Raw genomic sequence first — 19,436 nt, forward strand, 5'->3', positions numbered from 1 at the left:
TTAAATTGTAAGCTCTTCTGGGCAGAGTCCTCTCCTCCTCCTGTGTCACTGTCTGTATCTTTCTGCCATTTGCAACCCCTATTTATGTACAGCGCTGCGTAATATGTTGGCGCCATATAAATCCTATATAATAATAATGTGGCTGATCGTTCCCCCATTTGATGATGCTGGCATTGGTCCGGGGCCAAAGCCATGTGGGGGGTCTACCGGCATGGCATTAATGATCGGTTAGGGGTGGCATTCTAACCATCACTGTAACAGTGAGAATTCTTTCCACTGGCCGAAGAAGCTTTTTTCCAAGTGACACCCCCCAATAAAATGGTTATAGCAGGGGTTCCCTAGGACCTGAAAATAATTTTGTTGGCTGCTCTGGAGGAACCCTGCTTGAGAATGGCTGCTCAGTAGTATTCTCCTTCATTCTTTCCTTGGCATCTACAATAAAAATTGGGGTGGGAAGGGTGGAGGAGCTGGGACAGCACAGAAAGTAACTGGAGACTTCCAGGAGTATCTCCCCTCCTATTGTGTCTTTATCCCCCCCTCCTAGATTGTCAGCACTTCTGGGCAGGGTCCTCCCCTCCTCCTGTGTCTGTCATTTGCAACCCCTATTTAATGTACAGCGCTGCATAATATGTTGGCGCTATCTAATCTTGTTCATTATTGTAATAATAATAATAGAGACTTCCAGAAGTGGAAAACTCAATAAAGGACGCGGCTGTGCTAGGAAATTTTAAATACCCAATTCTCCTGAAAATATCCAAACCTATAGAATGGTAACAGGGTCTCTTTATTTAGTTTGCAGGCAACACAGCACCAAACCTGCAGTGCACCACAAAACAAGGTCATTCAATACAATTCATACTATTACTATTTACATTCATGCAACTTCTCTAGCACAGCTGTGGTCCTGTGCATTTGCAAATATTTTATTGTACAGCACTACGGTATATGTTGGTGCTTTATAAATGAAGGTTAATGATAAAACGGTGCCGTGCCTGGTGTTGCCTATTCATCGGAATGGGCTGCCTAATGCACAGCAGCAGCAGCAGCAGAAAGAATGTACTTGCACTTTATTTAATTTATCATCATTCTATTACAAAGGAGAGATGTGCATTAGCATGCATTGTAATGGGCTGCAGCAAAGGCCCAGGGCAAACTCCAATACAGTACTGTACCCTGTAATAAGTCTTCTCTGCCACTAGAGGGTGCTCCTCTTCTGGCTTGAATGTCAATTCAAGTGTAAGCAGGGGGTCAGCAGCACCAAAGAAGAATGAAATTTTTTTTATAAAAGGTAAATCATTCATGATCATACAAAATGCACAGAGCAAACTAAATGTTATTCAGTTGGGGTTTACATCTAATTTAAATTCATACTGCAGATATTCAGAAAGCTATAACATAAAGAGAAATAAAAGCCAGATTGCTGCCCTTGTTCTCTATGTGGAAGCAGTGGTCTCTCTGAAGAGGTCTGATATTCATCTTGAGCTCTCCATTCAGCATGAGTTCTGCTGATTGCACGACGCGGTACAATATTAATTTTGATTCATTAGTCGATCTGTTTCTAAAAATTATTTAGAACTAATCGTTATTTACATTTTATTTTCATTTTATTTTTATTCTATTGCAAAATGCAGAATGATACATCTGCATCACCTAATATTTTATTAAATATAAAGTTGTCACATTGCCATGGCTTGAATCTAAATCAGCTAGAAATGTCTTAATTTATGGTAAAGTAAAGTACATTGAAATCAAAGCCTGAGACCAAATAATAATAATAATAATTTTTCTAATAAAAAGAATAGAATAAAATAATGATGACGTCTCGACTGTCCTCTCCACTGTCAGCTGCTCGTGTCCTTTTTTGCCCTTGTCTGCTTTACAATAAAGCTGAGTGTAAAAAATAAAAAAAGCCAGCGATAGGCGGGGCTTCTCGGTGGGCGGGAGTGACCTTCCCTTCACAAGCGCGTCGCCGGGCCGCCATCTTCTCAGTCTGCGCGGACAGGCGGACACAGGAGAGCCTGCTCAGTCCTCACATCGCCACTTACACCGGGAAACATGTTGTCAGTCCGCGTAGCCGCTACCCTCGCCCGCTCCCTGCCAAGGCAGGCCGGTCTGGTACGTTTAACGGGGGTTATCCTCCTTTTTTTTTTTCTCTTTTCTGTCTCTTTCAGCCTGAGCGGCCTGCTCGCTCCACGTTCCTCGTTGCACGGCGTTCGTCCGCCCTTCACGGGGCCTGGAATACACCGACACCTCTGCCTATAACCGAGGAGCGTGTGACAGGAGCGCTGAGGCCTAGCGGGCCGGGTTCGCGGTTGCTATGACAGCGCAGGCCTGACGTGTCCTGTGAAGGTCAATGGCGGCCCGGTGTCACTGTCACCGCCCGAGGGCAGCCGCAGCCTCCTGCACACGTGACGTGACCGGGGGTACCGGGGACTGCGGGGAACAAACCCCAATACCCCAAATATCATCCAATAATGACAATAAAGAGGACCTGTCACCCATCAGGACACCCTGCCCTTCCCACATGTAGGGCCTGCACAGGGGACATCTGCATTCTTCTAGCAAATCTGCATTTATTTTATTCAGAAATGAGGAAATCTGAAATCAAATGCTGTATTTGCACCCTGATTTATTTTATTTTTGCATCTGTCATTGTTTATCTGATAACCTTGGAGCTATTTCAGATAATCCAATCTAATGTCTTCAATTTATTAAATATAAAAGCTTTTTGTAGCCATGAAGCACCTTGGAGGTCAAAATCACCTGTCATTGGTTGTTTTATTCTTTTTGTAGCCATGCAACACCTTGGAGGAGGTCAAGTTATTATTATTATTAAACAGGATTTATATAGCGCCAACATATTACGCAGCGCTGTACATTAAATAGGGTGCAGGTCATAGTCACCTGTCGTTGGTCTTTGATTGTTAGAAAGCTAACATTGAGAAGCTATAGGAAAATCTCTCCTTTTACTGCATTTATAGGAAATCAAATAATGGGACACAAAGCAAAAAAGAAACTTGCATGGCTTATTACCTTCTGAATTTTAAATTTCCTTTTATAGTTAATTAATAGCCCATGACATGTTAATAATGTACTACTTATACATGCAAGGTGCTGTCTCCTCTATTTACTTATAGCATATTTTAGATTGAAGGCAGGTCTGATTTGTTAAGGTTGTGCAGTTGCAAGTTTTGTTTTTCTGTTCCTTGTTATGTAAATATGGCAATAAAAGCAAAGTAAATAATCACCTCCAATCTAGGTGCCACTATTGAGGGTCCCCATCAATGGCTTGACAGGGGGTCCTAGTGGAGCTGCCAGCATCCATTGATTCCTGAGCCTGATCTGCATATTCGGTGCACACAATGAACTTGTAAAGTTTGCAGTGCTAAAGAATGTCATCTGCTGCTCGTGCCGTGTTCATTCAAGTCACCTTGTGAACTTTGCCCTTGAAGCTGTCATTGTATAAAGTCTCCTATGCTGCCTAAAGGACAATGGGAATTTGTAATATAAAAGTGTTTAATGACTTCTTAATGTTTCAATAGGTCTCCAAGAAAGCCCTCGGTGCAGCTTTTGTTGCAGGCAGGAACATCCATGCATCCGGGTCATGGCTTCAGAAGACCGGTAGGTGCTTTTCAGTCATCTGTCATTGTAGAGTCACCTTCTAGTGACTTTCAATATTCATTTACAAAATGTAAAAACTTATGAAGGGTCTGGGCCCTTGAACTTGCATGACCTCCACAGGCAATAGGCATCTCAACGGGGGGGGGGGGGTTGTAGTAACCTATAAAACATTTGACTTGGTGGAGTCTTGTGAACATACAAATAAATTGCAGTGTTTCTACAATGTGGCTCCCTGGAGTAGTCCATGTTTATCTCACAGCTGGAGTTGACCTGCATAGCCATAGTGCAACTTCCATAGGGAACGAAAGTGGAAGAAATGCAGAAGACTTTGGAGCAGGAACTGAACTCAAACGCCCCCCCAAAAAAATCCTCTTACCTTCAATCCTGCTGGGTGGTCTGATCCATCTGGGGGTCTCTTGCATCTGGTCCCACGTTGCCCTAGGGACGGGTACCGCCATCTTCTTTTCCCCCGGGTCTTCATCCTATGTCACCCACCCCAGGGGAAAGATCGGTGTGTTGCACCTAAAGAAGAAAAAATGAATTTTTACTTTGCATAAAAGGGTTATCTAGGTACACTTTAAAGCGGACCTTTAGTCAACATTTTCACTTTACGTAAAAGGGTAGACCTCTCTTATATCTAAAAGGAAAATGTTGTTTATTGTTTTTATACTGCAACAGCTCTAAAAAAAAAAAAAGGCTCAGCACCACCCCTTTTAGTCTTGATCGCCTCTACTATCAAGACTGAATTGGAGCACAGAGCCTCCGGGGATCCCAGGAGGATCTGGGTGCTCCATTTGCGCATGCTCTGATATCGGGCATGCGCAGAAGGGCTTCCACTAAGGGGAAGAAGATGCTGTTCTCACACATGTGCAGTGCAGCAGTTACGTCACCCAATCTCTCACCTGCGCAGTGCTAGATCGGGTGACGGTGCTTGGCGCTGGGATGAAGAGGAGCTCTAGGACTACGCGGACCGGATCATGGGAAGGTCCAGGCACTATTGAGGGATCTGTGGGATTAAAGCCAAGTGTCATTTTTTTGTTTTCAGTTTACTTCCGCTTTATTAGTAAATGACAATCCTCTGAACATTGTTATTAAGGGAGCCTTAAAGAGGAAGAAAACAAAAAAGAAACGCTGTCTACCCTTTTATGTAAAGTCACATTTCTGAGCTTAGGTATGCTTTACCTGGCTGGGTATTTACCATGTATCCAGTATAGTGTGTAGTAAGGGTACATGGTTTGAGAACCTCCTCTTTAAAATACATCTTTTTGAATTAGTGACACTTTAAGGCATTCTATAACTGTTTTGGAATAACTGCCATACATCCGCAGTTGCTCTGAGCCAACTATCAGAAGTATTTAAAAAAAAAAAAAAAAAAAATCAGCAGTTGTGGAATGTGTCCGTATTGGTTTCATGACAACATGAACCTTGAATTTTAACCTTAATGCCTTCATAAGTTTCTTGAAACCTGTAAATGGATATATTGATTTGTTTAGAAATGCATAATTGTTCAGTTGTAAAACTTGAGCAAGGTTACTACCCTGGCTATAGAATCAATGCCTATGTAAACATGGTTCTACAACGGGTTCCTATAATAGCAGTTATTTTACTGCAAGTTTTGGACTTGATTTCTCTGTTTTACTTAAGACAATACCTAATATTTGACAGGTACTGCTGAGGTGTCCTCCATTCTTGAAGAACGCATCCTCGGTGCTGACACCAGCGCTGAGCTGGAAGAGACTGGCCGCGTACTTTCCATTGGTGACGGTATTGCCCGTGTTTATGGTCTCAGGAATGTCCAGGCCGAAGAGATGGTGGAATTCTCCTCTGGACTGAAGGTAGATGATGGACTTCATAAAATTGTGGTGCCATGTCTGACTGAAGAATAATAATTGAAATGTTCTAATTTGACAAGGTTAAAGCATTTGGTGGGGGAAAAAAAAAGCAGAACCAAATCGCCAGACACCTAATTTCATCACTGTGCAATGTGTAACTAGGGAGTTGAAATGCACCCTTATCTTTGTCCCTATTTTTCAAACTTTTTATTCTGAATATTTAATCATTTTTAAAAATCTGTCTTGAAAGCTTTGCAGACCTGAAGCTCTAGTTTGACTTTTAGGAGTAGTGGGTTACCCTGGCAGGGGTTGGGCCTACAGTCATACCAAATTTTTGCTGGTCATACCTTTACCTTGCTTTCAAGAATGTAGGTTCTTGCCTCATCTCTGACCACTTTCTTGCAATTACCTGCAAGCCCAGCCGGCAGTATATTTGCTATACACGCACACTTCACTTTCGTATCATACTCTAAAAGACCCTGCAAGTACAGAAAAACACTGGTTGGTCCGTTTGTGGACCAACATTTTTCAGCAAGGCAGCTGGGTAGGGATGATGCCAAACTACTCACCCAAGCCCTGTTCAACAAAATAGATCTTATTCTGTCTTCTGAGGGAGTTTATCCATTCCAGTTATCTTAGGCTAAGTGTGCACATGGCAGCTATATCTCAGACATAGTCATTTCTGTCTTCATGATTCAGTGGGGGGTACTATTCCTATAGAAATTATTACGCTGCATCTACAGCCTGGAATGCCAGGTTACGTGAACGTGATTTTCAGAAGTAACCATTTTAATTCTATGTCTCTTCCAGGGCATGTCCTTGAACTTGGAGCCTGACAATGTTGGTGTTGTCGTGTTTGGTAACGACAAGCTCATCAAGGAGGGTGATATTGTGAAGAGAACAGGTGCCATTGTAGATGTACCCGTTGGCGAGGAACTGCTTGGACGTGTTGTTGATGCCCTTGGTAACGCTATTGATGGAAAGGTAACTTTTTCTTTAGTTTAAGTTATATGCATGAGTTTGAGATTGACATGGGTTATAATCCTTTCCCTTGATTCTATGTCCCTTCTAATGGCTGCAGAAACCTAGAGGTTTAACCACATCTTGTGATTTTGGCCCATCAGAAGTAGTTAACATTTTTTTTGTGCATTATCTTTTATGGAAGAAAGCACACACGCATTAGCCCTTGAAACCGTTGCATATTTGAAAAGTTAATTTTGTTTTATTTCCGTTAAAGGGTCCAATTCAGTCAAAAATCCGCAGAAGAGTTGGTCTGAAAGCCCCTGGCATTATTCCCCGTATTTCTGTGAGGGAGCCCATGCAGACTGGTATCAAGGCTGTGGACAGTCTGGTGCCCATTGGCCGTGGCCAGCGTGAGCTGATTATCGGTGACAGACAGACTGGGTAAGCATAAGAATAAATAGTTCTTTAGTTGAGTGACTTGCCTTCTCTACTAAATATTATCAAGCTGAATAAAGTCAGACTTTTTCTGTTCTCATTCCATTCATTGCATAGTCTGAATGTAGCATGCAACAGGAGTGAAAAAAGCCACTATTAGGAGAGTTGAATGCGCCGCATTGCATACGGGTAACTTGCAGTTTAGCTGATTTTTACTTTGATTCTTATTCACAGCAAAACCGCCATTGCTATTGATACCATCATCAACCAGAAGAGGTTCAACGATGGAACTGATGAGAAAAAGAAACTGTACTGTATCTATGTGGCTATTGGTCAGAAGAGATCCACCGTGGCTCAGCTGGTCAAGAGGTTGACTGATGCAGGTAGAACACCTCTAAAATATGGTTTTCTTAGATTGATTAAAATGCATTAGCCCAATAAGATTATGCAGTTTGTGATATCTTCAGGGTTTATGTCAACACTTGATGCATGTTTAGTGCAAGTTGGCACACTCATATGGCAAACTAGTAGTTGTATTTAACCTACTTTCCTATTGGAAAAGGCATGTCCTTTAGAGGTGTGTCTGAACAGCAGACAAGGCAGGTCAGATGTTATATTTTTCATTTGAGCACAGCTGTATTCACTGGAATAGGAGCATGGTGCTTGACAGAAGCTTAATACGTTTACCAGAAAACTTGCCGTTCAATAATTCCTAACGCTCTTTACCTTCAGATGCCATGAAATACACAATTGTGGTGTCTGCCACTGCCTCAGACGCTGCTCCCCTGCAGTACCTGGCCCCATACTCTGGCTGCTCTATGGGAGAGTTCTTCAGAGACAATGGAAAACACGCTCTGATCATCTATGACGATTTATCCAAACAGGTATGAGTTTTTTTTTTTTTTGAAAGTTGTAAAGGGACATTTTTTAAAAAAGGGGGTTTATGTAAAGTTTTTGGGGATGGCTAATCCACACACTGGCTGGCCAAAGATAATCCTCCAATTTTTGGATAAGTATATCGATACCTGTTTGATATCTCTTGCCTAATGTATGCTATTTCCATAGGCTGTTGCCTACCGTCAAATGTCTCTACTGCTGCGTCGTCCCCCTGGTCGTGAGGCCTACCCCGGTGATGTGTTCTACCTCCATTCCCGTCTGCTGGAGAGAGCTGCCAAGATGAACGACCATTTTGGAGGTGGCTCCCTGACTGCCCTGCCCGTCATTGAGACACAGGCCGGTGATGTGTCTGCTTACATCCCAACAAATGTCATCTCCATCACTGATGGACAGGTAGGTGACTGCTGATACACATTTACAGACCTTCATTGTCAATGTATTTTCTGCTCAACACTATCGTACTTTTTGTAGATCTTCTTGGAAACTGAATTGTTCTACAAGGGTATCCGACCTGCCATCAACGTTGGTCTGTCTGTGTCCCGTGTAGGTTCTGCTGCCCAGACCAGAGCCATGAAACAGGTAATTTGTGTAACTATTTTGAAACTCAGATACTTTGAAACACTTCATTTGTATTTCTATATTACACCTGCAAGCAACCTGCATATAAAGACATTATATTTAGGCTGGTTTTGGCAGCTTTATTAATAAATCTGAAGATCTTTTATAAATACATGCTTCTAAGTTTCACACACCTGAAACATTTTTGTTTGTGGCATGTGATCCCTTAGCAAATCCATGAATAGCAATTTTCATGCAATCAAGAGTTTGGGCAGATCTGGGCAATTTTTTTGCTCCATTTAACTAGTAATTTTACCCACCGTTGATATGAATTGATTAATTGCTCTTCCTATCCATAGGTGGCTGGTACCATGAAGCTGGAGTTGGCTCAGTACCGTGAGGTCGCTGCTTTTGCACAGTTTGGTTCTGATTTGGACGCTGCTACCCAGCAACTGTTGAACCGTGGTGTGCGTCTGACTGAACTGCTGAAGCAAGGACAGTATGGTAAGCTGCAGTTTGCAAAACTAACCTCTACTGAGTGATAAGTGCATCTTTTATCATAAGCAATCATTTTTACATAAATGTCTGCTCCCCTGCAGTACCCATGGCCATTGAGGAACAGGTTGCAGTTATCTATGCTGGTGTAAGAGGTCACCTGGACAAGATGGAGCCAAGCAAGATCACAAAATTCGAGAATGCCTTCCTGGCACATGTTAAAGGCCAGCACCAGGATTTACTAGCTACCATTAGGTAAGAGTTATCATTTTAAAGTTAGGTCTCAATTGGTTATACTGTGCATTAGAATGAGGGTTTATGACCCCATATGCACTAGTGTCCTGAGTTGGATTCTTTTCCAATGTAGATATGAACTATGTATTCATGGTCTTGTGGATCTGTTAACAGGTACTTATCATCATATTAAAATATGCAGGAACTCTGCTTTATGCAGTTTCATTTCTAATAGTCCAGTTTGCATAGTATTAGGGATGTAACACAAAATAGCAGATTCTGGGATACCAACATATTAGTTATATCTTGTGATGTCAGCATCTCAATTGAGGCATTTAGGTATGCTTTGTACAGTGTTTAGTGGGGACACTTGTGAACTTCTAAATCAAGCTCCAAAAATTTGGAACTGGTTACATAGAGAACTCCTCATTAGAAGCAGATTAAAGCCCTGCACAGCAGAACAAACCCAATTCAAAGTTTAAGTTTTTAGGTCTAGGAATATTGGTACCATGCAGCTTTTTAATTGTGGTCTTCAAAAAGATTCTTTTTTTTTTTTTGGTTTGGTATTATGACTTTTTGAATGCTAATGCCTTATCTTTGCTTCATAGGACTGATGGAAAGATCTCTGAGCAGGCAGAAGCCAAACTGAAAGAAATTGTTTTGAATTTCCTGTCCACATTTGAGTAAACTTCCAACCGTCTTCCTGTGGATGTCGCTGTTTTTCTTGTACCCGGATCCATTTTCACTAAACTTATTTGAAGCACTTGTGCTTTTAATGTACAGACATTTCTCAATTGGAGAGTAAAATGTTCCTGAAAACTTTGCTGTGGCCTTTGTATTTCTTTTGGTCTGTTGTGTGAACAATCATCCTTGCTATATAATCTTAACATTATATTCAGCAACACAAGCAATTGTCCCCAGCAGCAGGGATTGCTCAAGCTTGAAATTTGTTCTGTCCAGCTAGTGTAAAATGCTGTAGAACTGAAATGTTTTTTGCTGCAGCTAGTAGGACTGCCTGTGTAAATGGCTTTTTGCTTGCAATCCTGTTGCTTGAAATCTTGCTAGTGTGGCATGAGCCTTGGCATTTTTACAACACACAAAACTATAAAGGGAAAACAAAATACCCATTGTATACGTCATGTCTTACAACCTATTAAGAATTAATAGGTCAAAGTAATCTTAAACAAAGCAAGGCTTTTCCAATCAAAGCTTTAACCTTCACTCTCTCTGTATGTATTTCACTGCTGTAAAAATAAGTTTTCCAGATCTAATATCCCCTCTTTATCAAAGTCTAAAAGCTGTGTACCAGTAATCCAATTCAATCACCACAGCCTTTCATCATCCAGATTGCACATGTCCTCCTTTTATAGACAACACTAAGTTTAAAGTTTTAAATGTTTAAAGAAATTTGTTTCTCTGCATGTATCCAGAATTAGCTGATGCTGGCAGTCTCCTTCCATTATCATAGTATCGTAGTAATAAGGAAGAGCCTTGATTATTTATTTTATTTTTCTCTCTATGCTCAAGTTTCCTTAACCACAATTTTTTCTAAAATCACATCTCCAGGTCAAGCTGACATTCAATTTAGCCTCCTCTTTGGTTCAGGACAAAATTGCATCTTATACTCCTCCTGTACTACTAACCGGACCAAACCATACCACAGCGGTAACACTGCTCATCTGGTGGAGTGCAAATGGAAGTCTAGCCTTGGTGTTGACTTCCACATCTTAAATCACTGCACTTGCTGTTTACCAAGCAAGATTACTTCCCTACAGTCATATCCTCTCAAACATCCAACCTACAGCTTCTTATCAACTGACTCCTAAACCCTAAGCTTCTGTCCAAGACGTAGCCACCTACATTAAAGATAAAAATCAGAAGTGGTTTCTGCTTTCTACCACATTCATCCTTACCAGCTCTAAATCATTAACCTGCATCCCTGTTAGTTTGGATGAAGTCTCTTCTTTCACCTCTTAACTGCTACCAAAAATTAAATGACATTAATTCTGCTATTGCACCAAGCTGCGGCCGCAGCTTGCCCCATTCTCTACCAGTACAAATTGGGTCCAGCACATATTTACATAAAACCCCTAAGATACCATAATTTCAATACCATTCACCTATTCTATAATACCTCTCATCAAGGAAAATATGGCATTTATGTATAAAAAACACACAGCTACCCCTGAAGAAGCCCAATTATTATTAAACAGGATTTATATAGTGCCAACATATTATGCAGCGCTGTACATTAAATAGGGGTAGCAAATGACAGACAGATACAGACAGTGATACATGAGGAGGAGAGGTCCTTGCCCCGAAGAGCTTACAATCTAGTAGGTGGGGGAATTGGCACACAATAGGATGGGAGATATGTAGTGCTGGGAAGTAGTGATGGTTTCAAAAGACAGAAGAAGATGGGTAGGCAAGTTTGAAAAAAATGGGTTTTGAGTGCTCTTTAAAATGAGCAGAAAGTAGGAGCAAGCCGAATAGGATGAGGAAGACCATTCCAGAGAGTTGGAGCAGCTCTAGAAAAGTCTTGTATCCGTGCGTGTGATGAGTGAAGAAGTCATTGGAGGAATAGAGAGAGCGGCTTTGGGAGTATTTTTGTACCAGGTCACAAAGGTAAGTGGGACAAGAACTGTAGGAGGATTTGAAGGCAAAGCACAGGAGATGAATTTGATTCTCAGGTGAAATGGAAGCCAATGAAGAGAACTACAAAGAGATGCAGCAGAAGAGGAGCGGAGGGAAGGATGGATGAGTCTGGCCGCAGCATTCATAATAGATTGTAGAGGAGAGAGTCGGGTTAGTGGAATACCAGAGGGGAGGAGGTTACAGTAGTCCAGACGAGAGATGATAAGAACGTGTACAAGGAGTTTGGTGGTCTCTGGGGACAGGTAGGGGAGGGTTTTGAAGATGTTGGGTAGGTGAAAGTGAAAGTTCTGAATATGGGGGGTAAATGAGAGGGCAGAATCAAAGGTGACACCACGACAACGTGCCTGAGGGGAGGGCCGAATAACAGTGTTGTTACCAGTTAGATACATGTCAGGGGGGAGATTTGGATTTTGAGGGGGGGTGATGATGAGTTCTGTTTTATCCAGGTTGAGTTTCAGGAATCGGTCAGACATCCATGATGAGATGGCTGACAGGCAGCATGAGACCTTATCCAGGACTGAGGGGGACAGGTCAGGGGTGGACAGATAAATTTGAGTGTCATCAGCATACAGATGGTACTGTATGCCAAAGGAGGATATGAGACTACCCAGAGAGGAGGTGTACAGAGAAAAGAGAACCGGTCCAAGGACTGACCCTTGGAGAACACCAACAGGGAGGAGAGTGGGTGAGGAGGAATTACCATTGAAAGAAACATGAAAGGAGCGTTCAGACAGATAGGAAGCAAACCAAGAGAGAGCAGTGTCACTGATACCAATGGAGCCATGATTTGTATTACAACAGTGTCAAAAGCAGAGGAAAGATCAAGTAGAAGCCCAATGAGGGCGAAATGCGTCAGGTTAAAGGCTGCGGGTACTCATTGACCGTCATACCGCTTACTTGCGTCGGCGTACAGCCGTTCCGCTATATTCAGATATTAACAAATCCCTGTACAGTAGGTGCTCTATGTCTAGCGATTGTGTGAAAATTGAATACTCACTTAACTAAAGATTTGCTGGACTGATTATAACTACTCTGCTCATAATGCAGAATATTGAGGTTTATGTGTAACTATTGTTGAATAGAAGTACTATTGCCAGAAAAAACTCTTTGTTTCTTTTTTCTCCATTTTTATATACACATAAATGACAATATTGTTATGAATGGCACGTTTTTCTTTAGAAAAAGTCAGGGAAAATTATGAATTCACTCAAAAATTAGGATATTTTAAAAATCAAGTAATTAGCAATTCTTAAACATGCAGAAGTCTAGATAGACAAATTAGTTTACAGGTTAAAGAGTGCTTGCACTGAAAGCAGAACTAAAGCAAAAAAATAAAATCCCACTTACAATTAACCCCCCTAGCTTTCTAATTCTGTCCGTATTTCCACACAAAAAGCGTTACTTTTTTTGCATGGAAATTTATTTTACATTGTAGGCTTATAATTCTTAGGCATAAGTCCCTGAAATATGTCCAATATTTAATACATTTCATAAACTTTAAATAAAAAAAACATCAAAAATCTGTTAAAAAAAGTGAAACATAATATAACTGTATTTTATATATTATATCTAGTTTTCTTTGTATTGTATATCAAGATTTATTTGTATTAGACACGATACAGCTATTTTAAATGGAATCCAATACAAAATTATTTGAATTTCCCGCCGCTCCTCCCGCCTGCACCGACATCACCTGGGAACTCCCGAAATTGTCTCTGCAGTTGCCGGCTGAAGATTGAAGAAGGAAGACGTGTCCAGAGGAGCTGCAGGGACCAGCAGGACACCGGGGGACGACAGCAGAACAAGGTAAGTATTTATTTTTAATGTTTTTAGTGACCCCGAGTGTGACTCGGGATTACTGCTTTTTGCATGGTAAATCTGAGTTACACTCGGGAAAAACGTTAAGAGGGTTAATCCCGCAATGCCACTGGACTTTTCCGTAATCTGGTCCCTCGTCATTCTAGAATACTTCATCCTGGGGCAGAGTAAGTGCCAGGCACTGCTATTTTCGGTCTTCTTGCTGCGTCACGCGATCTTGCACCAGCACAAGATCGGTGTCGTAGCAAGAAGACCGATCTCACTGCGCATGCGGGGGGAGGTGCTGCGCCCTTTTTTTTGTAAATCTCTAAAAACAGATTTTTACCTTATATAAAAGGGTTGTCTACCCTAAAGTTAAAATTTTGAGTTTAGGTTCACTTTATTGAGCTGTTGTACCGGGCTGATTGACAGGAACCATGGCCCTACCATAGAGTTGTCAGATGAAACAATGGAAAGGATTACAAAATCTCTTCAATGGCAGTAGATGTTGTTTCCAGCTTCTTGTTTTTTCTAGATTCAGCTGTTTCTAAAATTTGGAGCAAAGCAAACAACCAATGGAAACAAACAGGCCAAGAAAGGTGTCAAAGCATCAGACAGAAAACTCAAAGTACTATGCAAGGAAAGGAGATTTACATACGAATAGGCCAAATGTAAACCATCATTAACACCTAAACAACCCAAACAAACAAGGGGGCAGTGGGCTAAAGAGAACCACTTGACTAAGAATGAATGGAAGTAACATTCAGATTTCCTCCAGGTACTCCACTTTCCTCCCACATTCCAAAAAACAAACAAACATGCAGTTAGGTTAATTGGCTGACCCCCAAATTTGACCTTAGACTGCATTAATGACATATGTCTATGGTAGGGACATTAGATTGGGAGCCCCTTCAAACGACAGCTAGTGACATGACTATGGACTTTGTACAGCACTGCATAATATGTTGGCGATATAAAAATACTGTATAATAATAAATGCACAGGTATACAACATTGACTGTTTCTTCACCTTTGTTTTTCTTTCTTTTGTTGTGCAATTTGGATACTTTTCTTATTCCATCAATCGAAATGAAGTTTGGTGACAAGTCATTTCTCATGCTGATACTGTATCATACCACTGAGCAAGAAATGTTAGAACATTATAAACTCATTGATTTGGCATGATTTCTCTGCTAAACATAAGTAATCTACCCCAACAAATTTATGGATATTATAAAGTGGTAAAATCCTATGTACCATTATTACAGAAATTAATTACATCAGATATGAAAGTATAAAATAGTATCTGAACACTCAAATAACATTTCATGTACATTTATATATATATGGATATTGATAAGGGAAATTTTGATATGTTTGATGTTTGCGCTACAAAATAATTGTTGGAGAATAACACTAAGATAAATTAGGTATTAATTCTTTGATACTATGTAACAAATACACATATATATATTATTTCATACAATCCCTGAGCCGTGAACCTCATTCTTTTTCTCCTTTTATATATTATATTTGATTGCTTAATGAGGTGGCTCAACATATACATTTATTAGTGAAAAGAGGGGAACACCCTTAATGAACCTCCATATTATTATGAATAGCCATTTCATTTTGTAGTATATACGTTATGTTACCTACTTTTGACATGTTGTATAAAGGTGTTTGGCAAACCTCCCAAGAGATTATATAGACAACTATAATGAACAATGATAAGGTTCTTGTATTTATATCTATTTTTTTATTTATATCATATAGAGACCATACAGCCTCTGTAACAACTAACCCCTGAGGAAGCAATATTTTGGCGAAACGCAACGGGAAATATGCGGCTATAACTATAAGCCCTGGTTGTTGGAAGAATGGCATGTGCATAGAAAGGGCATCCCAGCCTTAATTTAAGAATAATTTAAGCTAAAGAAGGGCATGGTATGGGCAAATCTAGTCTAAGATAATAGAAATGAAATCTGATTGTTGTAGAATAGAACCTGTTGTTCAATCCCTCAGAAACACCACCCAAAGGAAAGACTTCCTATTGTATGCCATAATACCAAGATCACAACCCAATGTTTTCATTTGTAACCATTGTCTATGACTTGTACACAGCAGCTGCCCATTGTTCGCCATGCTAGCCACAAACTCCAAAATCAAAATTTTTGCTTTGGTTTGGTCGAATGGACCTTGAACCCAACTGGGACAAATCCAAGGAACACTAATGTGAACAAGGTGTAAGAATGAATTATTAAACTTTGGTACACTTTCCATTCTAACTAACTAAAGGAGCCCTTTCTGTTTGTAATAATGTTTTATCTTGGTATCTGCCGCATGGAATTAAACCCTGTGCATTGGGTCAGCCAGTAAAGACACCAAACCCAAAAGAAGCCGGGTAGAAGATGCCAGCTAGGGATATGGCTGACGGTGCTAGCAACGATACGATGACTTATAGTTAAGTTTTAGGTACGGCTTGGTAGGGTGACCACTGATTTATAAACGTTTTCCATTTTTCTAACAATTTCCCAGCCACTCTCCATAATTGTTTAATAATATTGATTTATGGGTGGGTTTTAGCCTTTGAATGGTACCTGCCTAATGCCCTCGTGTTTGCTCCAAGGAATAAAACTTTAGACAGCCATTTAGGTTCAACTTGATTTCAGAATTGGATCATCTGCAAGGGAAGCTAAGTCAACAGCCTAGGGCCCCAGGGATGTCCAGGGGACCCTGCTACAACTGTTGTACTCCAGCAGTAAACCAGAGAAGTAGTGTAATTGGGTAAAGCTGTGCACTTCCTTGCCACTTAACAACAAAGGATGGACTTGTAGACACTTATTGGACCATACCAATGCAGATAGGGAGGTCTTATCCTTATCAATGTCAATTCAATGGATAGGGGAGTCCAAAAAGTGTTACCATACCTCGGGTCTCATTCATGGCTGCTCGGTTCTAGCACAAACTTTTGCTTAGAATACATTTTTCTACAGCGATACAGGCCTAGCCAAACCTACCCACTACAAAACATGAGAATTAGGTGAGCAGTGTTTCCCAACCAGGGTTCCTTCAAATGTTGTTGGGGTTCCTTAAGTATATTGAGAGTATATTAAGACTCCCAAGTCAGTTTAGGTGACACCAATGGTTTTTTTGGTTATCTGTAAGGGTCACATTCTTCCCAATGGCCAGCAATGTAAGAGGCAATCATCCACTAACCACCACACTAATATACTGCGAGCTGTGGATAAAGTAATTATAGCAAGGAGTTACCCTAAGACCTGCAAATTATTTTAAGGATTCCCCCATGCTATAATGAGCCACACTTTTCTAGAGTGTTATACCTTGTAGTGACCAGCAGGAGTCACTCTATGGTCACATTCTGCTGTTTCCAGTAACTGCAGCAGTCAGCATAGCCCAGTTCAGGTTGAGCTTGTAGGACTGAACAGGGGCAGGGCATTGTAAAGAGGGAAGGACAATTGAGGAACTAATTATTACAATATTCTTGGCAAACAGCAAAGTTTAGTTTTCCGCAAGCTTGTACTGAGTTCTCACTTCCCTTTCAGTGAAGGAGCTTGCAGCAGGTTCAGGCAGTGCTGAAAATCAATTTGGATTCACCATGAGAGGGGTTTTCTTCAAGGACAACTTCTGGGTGAGTCATTTTATACAAAAAGGTAAAACCCTGAGGCTTTTCCTAAATACAAAACAAAAAAATATAATAAGGTACAGCGATATTTAAAGCGATCGTCAGCTCTGTAGGATTGCGTGCCAAAGAAATTGGAATTTCAACCGACCGCATTCAGTTCTGTGGCTTTATAGGAACTTTAGTTTATATCTCATTACATATCCATATGGTCCATATGTTTCAATGGCAGTAATTGATTCTCCACCAGGGAATGTTTCAGTGAATGTTAGATACATTGCCTCCTGGAGGTGTCATATGAAAAGGTTGCCAATGCTGAACTATAATTGGAAATACCAACTGCCTGGCTTTTTCTGACCTTGTACAAACCTATGTATGGGATTGAACCCAGGGCTTCTAAACAGCATACTCACACACATAATCAGCAGCATGGTGGCTCAGTGGTTAGTACTCTGGCCTTTGCAGCGCTGGGTCCCAGGTTCGATTCCCAGCCAGGTCACTATCTCCATGAAGTTTGCAGGTTCTCTCTGTGTTTGTATGGGTTCCCTCCCACAATCCAAAGACATGTAGTTAGGTTTTTTGGCTTCCCTTCAAAAATTGACTGTAGTCTTTATTAATGACATATAATTACGTTAGGGACATTATATTGTGAGCTGCTTTGAGGGACAGCTAGTGACATAAATATGTATTTTGTACAGTGCTGCGTAATATGATGGTGGTATATAAATACTGTGTAATTATTATTATTTTTATTACACAGTATTTATATAGCGCCATCATATTACACAGTGCTGTACATAAAAATAATATTAAAATGCCTGGACTGAAGCAGCTGGATCTGCATGACGGACACCTATATAGTGGTGCAGGAGTGTAGGGATTGGTGGATGTCCAGGGGCCCGGTACAACTTTCCTGATTTGTTCATCCATCGTTTTATAGTCAGTTGGTTTCTGATGGAAAGAATCCATAATAGTATAAAATAGCCGTCGCCAACCTTTCAAACCTCAAGGACCACTAAGTTCATCATTTTAATCCTGCAGACAATTAAAATGAATTTTTGTAAAAAGATAAATACATTTGTAAAATAATGGTGCTGACAAGGCTGTGGCAGCTCTGATTTATTGACCAGCTCACGGTTAAGTGAAGTATTACTAGTGTTACTATTATCATTAGTTACATTATCTTTGGTATCACTAAAGACATGCAAAATATTTGTTTGCTTGTTCTCACTCATTATGGGTTTATTTCATTCGACTCTAAGACCAAACAAGTAATGACAGTTATCAAAGTCAAACTATTTGAAGCCAATAAATATAACAGGTAAAGAAAATACACAGCTAAGGTCATACTTACCTAAAAAAGTATCTGAGAAATAAATAAAATAAAACAATTGGATAAGAATCAGTATTGGCGGAGCGGGGTGACTGTTGTAATGGTGGAAACAATACTGAAGCGTACGGCTCGGCAATGGTTCCCTCATACAACTACACTGACGTCACGCTGCGCCTCCCTTGTATTTCCTTCTCTAGTATAGTTCGTTAATTTAGTGCAATAAAAGGAGAAAATTGTCATTCAGAATATAAGACTTTATAAGAATATTATTTTTGTTTTAATATTATTAAAACATAAAACTTGTAAATAATGTCCAAATTTTTCTGTGGATCACCAAAATCCATCTCTGAGTATTATTATTACTATTATACAGGATTTATATAGCGCCAACATATTACACAGTGCTGTACATTAAATAGGGGTTGCAAATGACAGACAGATACAGAAAGTGACACAGGAGAAGGAGAGGACCCTGCCCCAAGGCAGGGTTCTCCTTGTGGGTTTCCTCCCACATTCCAAAAACATGCACTTCATTTTGTCTAGGACATAAAATGAAGTGGAATCTCCCTTAAACAAGGACACAAAAGTAAGCAAAACTATAAACCTGGCACATGACAGCCATAAAAAAAGAGATATACAACAGATCCAGTACAGTCTTGTTCTCAATCAATTAGGATACAAGCAAAGGAGACATTAGGGGTTTAATAGACCCATGATGTCTCATTAAAGAGAACCTGTATAATGTTATCACTTAGAGTGGCTTTTCTGCTTCCTTGTAATAGCAAAAAATTTAGGTTTTAAAAACAATGTAAAAAAAAAAAAAAAAAAAAAAATGAAAAACGCAAAAATATTAAAGGCCCTTACCTCTGTAAAAGTAGATATTATTAATAATATTATTAATAAACAGGATTTATATAGCGCCAACATATTACACAGCGCTGTACATTAAATAGGGGTTGCAAATGACAGACTA

General features: G+C 40.3%; 2 protein-coding genes across 2 annotated transcripts in view; both read left to right on the plus strand.

The window, feature by feature from the left end:
- Positions 1–1,959: 1,959 nt before the first annotated feature.
- ATP5F1A (ATP synthase F1 subunit alpha) lies at positions 1,960–9,854 on the plus strand. The gene is made up of 12 exons (XM_072413507.1): positions 1,960–2,115; positions 3,543–3,621; positions 5,287–5,456; positions 6,264–6,437; positions 6,691–6,857; positions 7,086–7,234; positions 7,584–7,735; positions 7,917–8,141; positions 8,220–8,327; positions 8,666–8,810; positions 8,906–9,056; positions 9,644–9,854. Exons 1-12 carry the CDS (start codon positions 2,056–2,058, stop codon positions 9,720–9,722), a joined length of 1,659 nt encoding a protein of 552 aa, XP_072269608.1. The 5' UTR covers positions 1,960–2,055; the 3' UTR covers positions 9,723–9,854.
- A 6,967-nt stretch (positions 9,855–16,821) lies between these two features.
- PSTPIP2 (proline-serine-threonine phosphatase interacting protein 2) overlaps positions 16,822–19,436 on the plus strand; it is a 57,870-nt gene continuing 55,255 nt past the window's right edge. Inside the window, exon 1 of the mRNA XM_072413508.1 lies at positions 16,822–17,139. Coding sequence (XP_072269609.1) covers positions 17,107–17,139 — 33 coding nt within the window. The 5' untranslated portion in view covers positions 16,822–17,106. The remainder of the gene's footprint in view (positions 17,140–19,436) is intronic.

This window comes from Pyxicephalus adspersus, chromosome 6 (assembly GCF_032062135.1).
Source record: "Pyxicephalus adspersus chromosome 6, UCB_Pads_2.0, whole genome shotgun sequence".
NCBI lineage: Eukaryota > Metazoa > Chordata > Amphibia > Anura > Pyxicephalidae > Pyxicephalus > Pyxicephalus adspersus.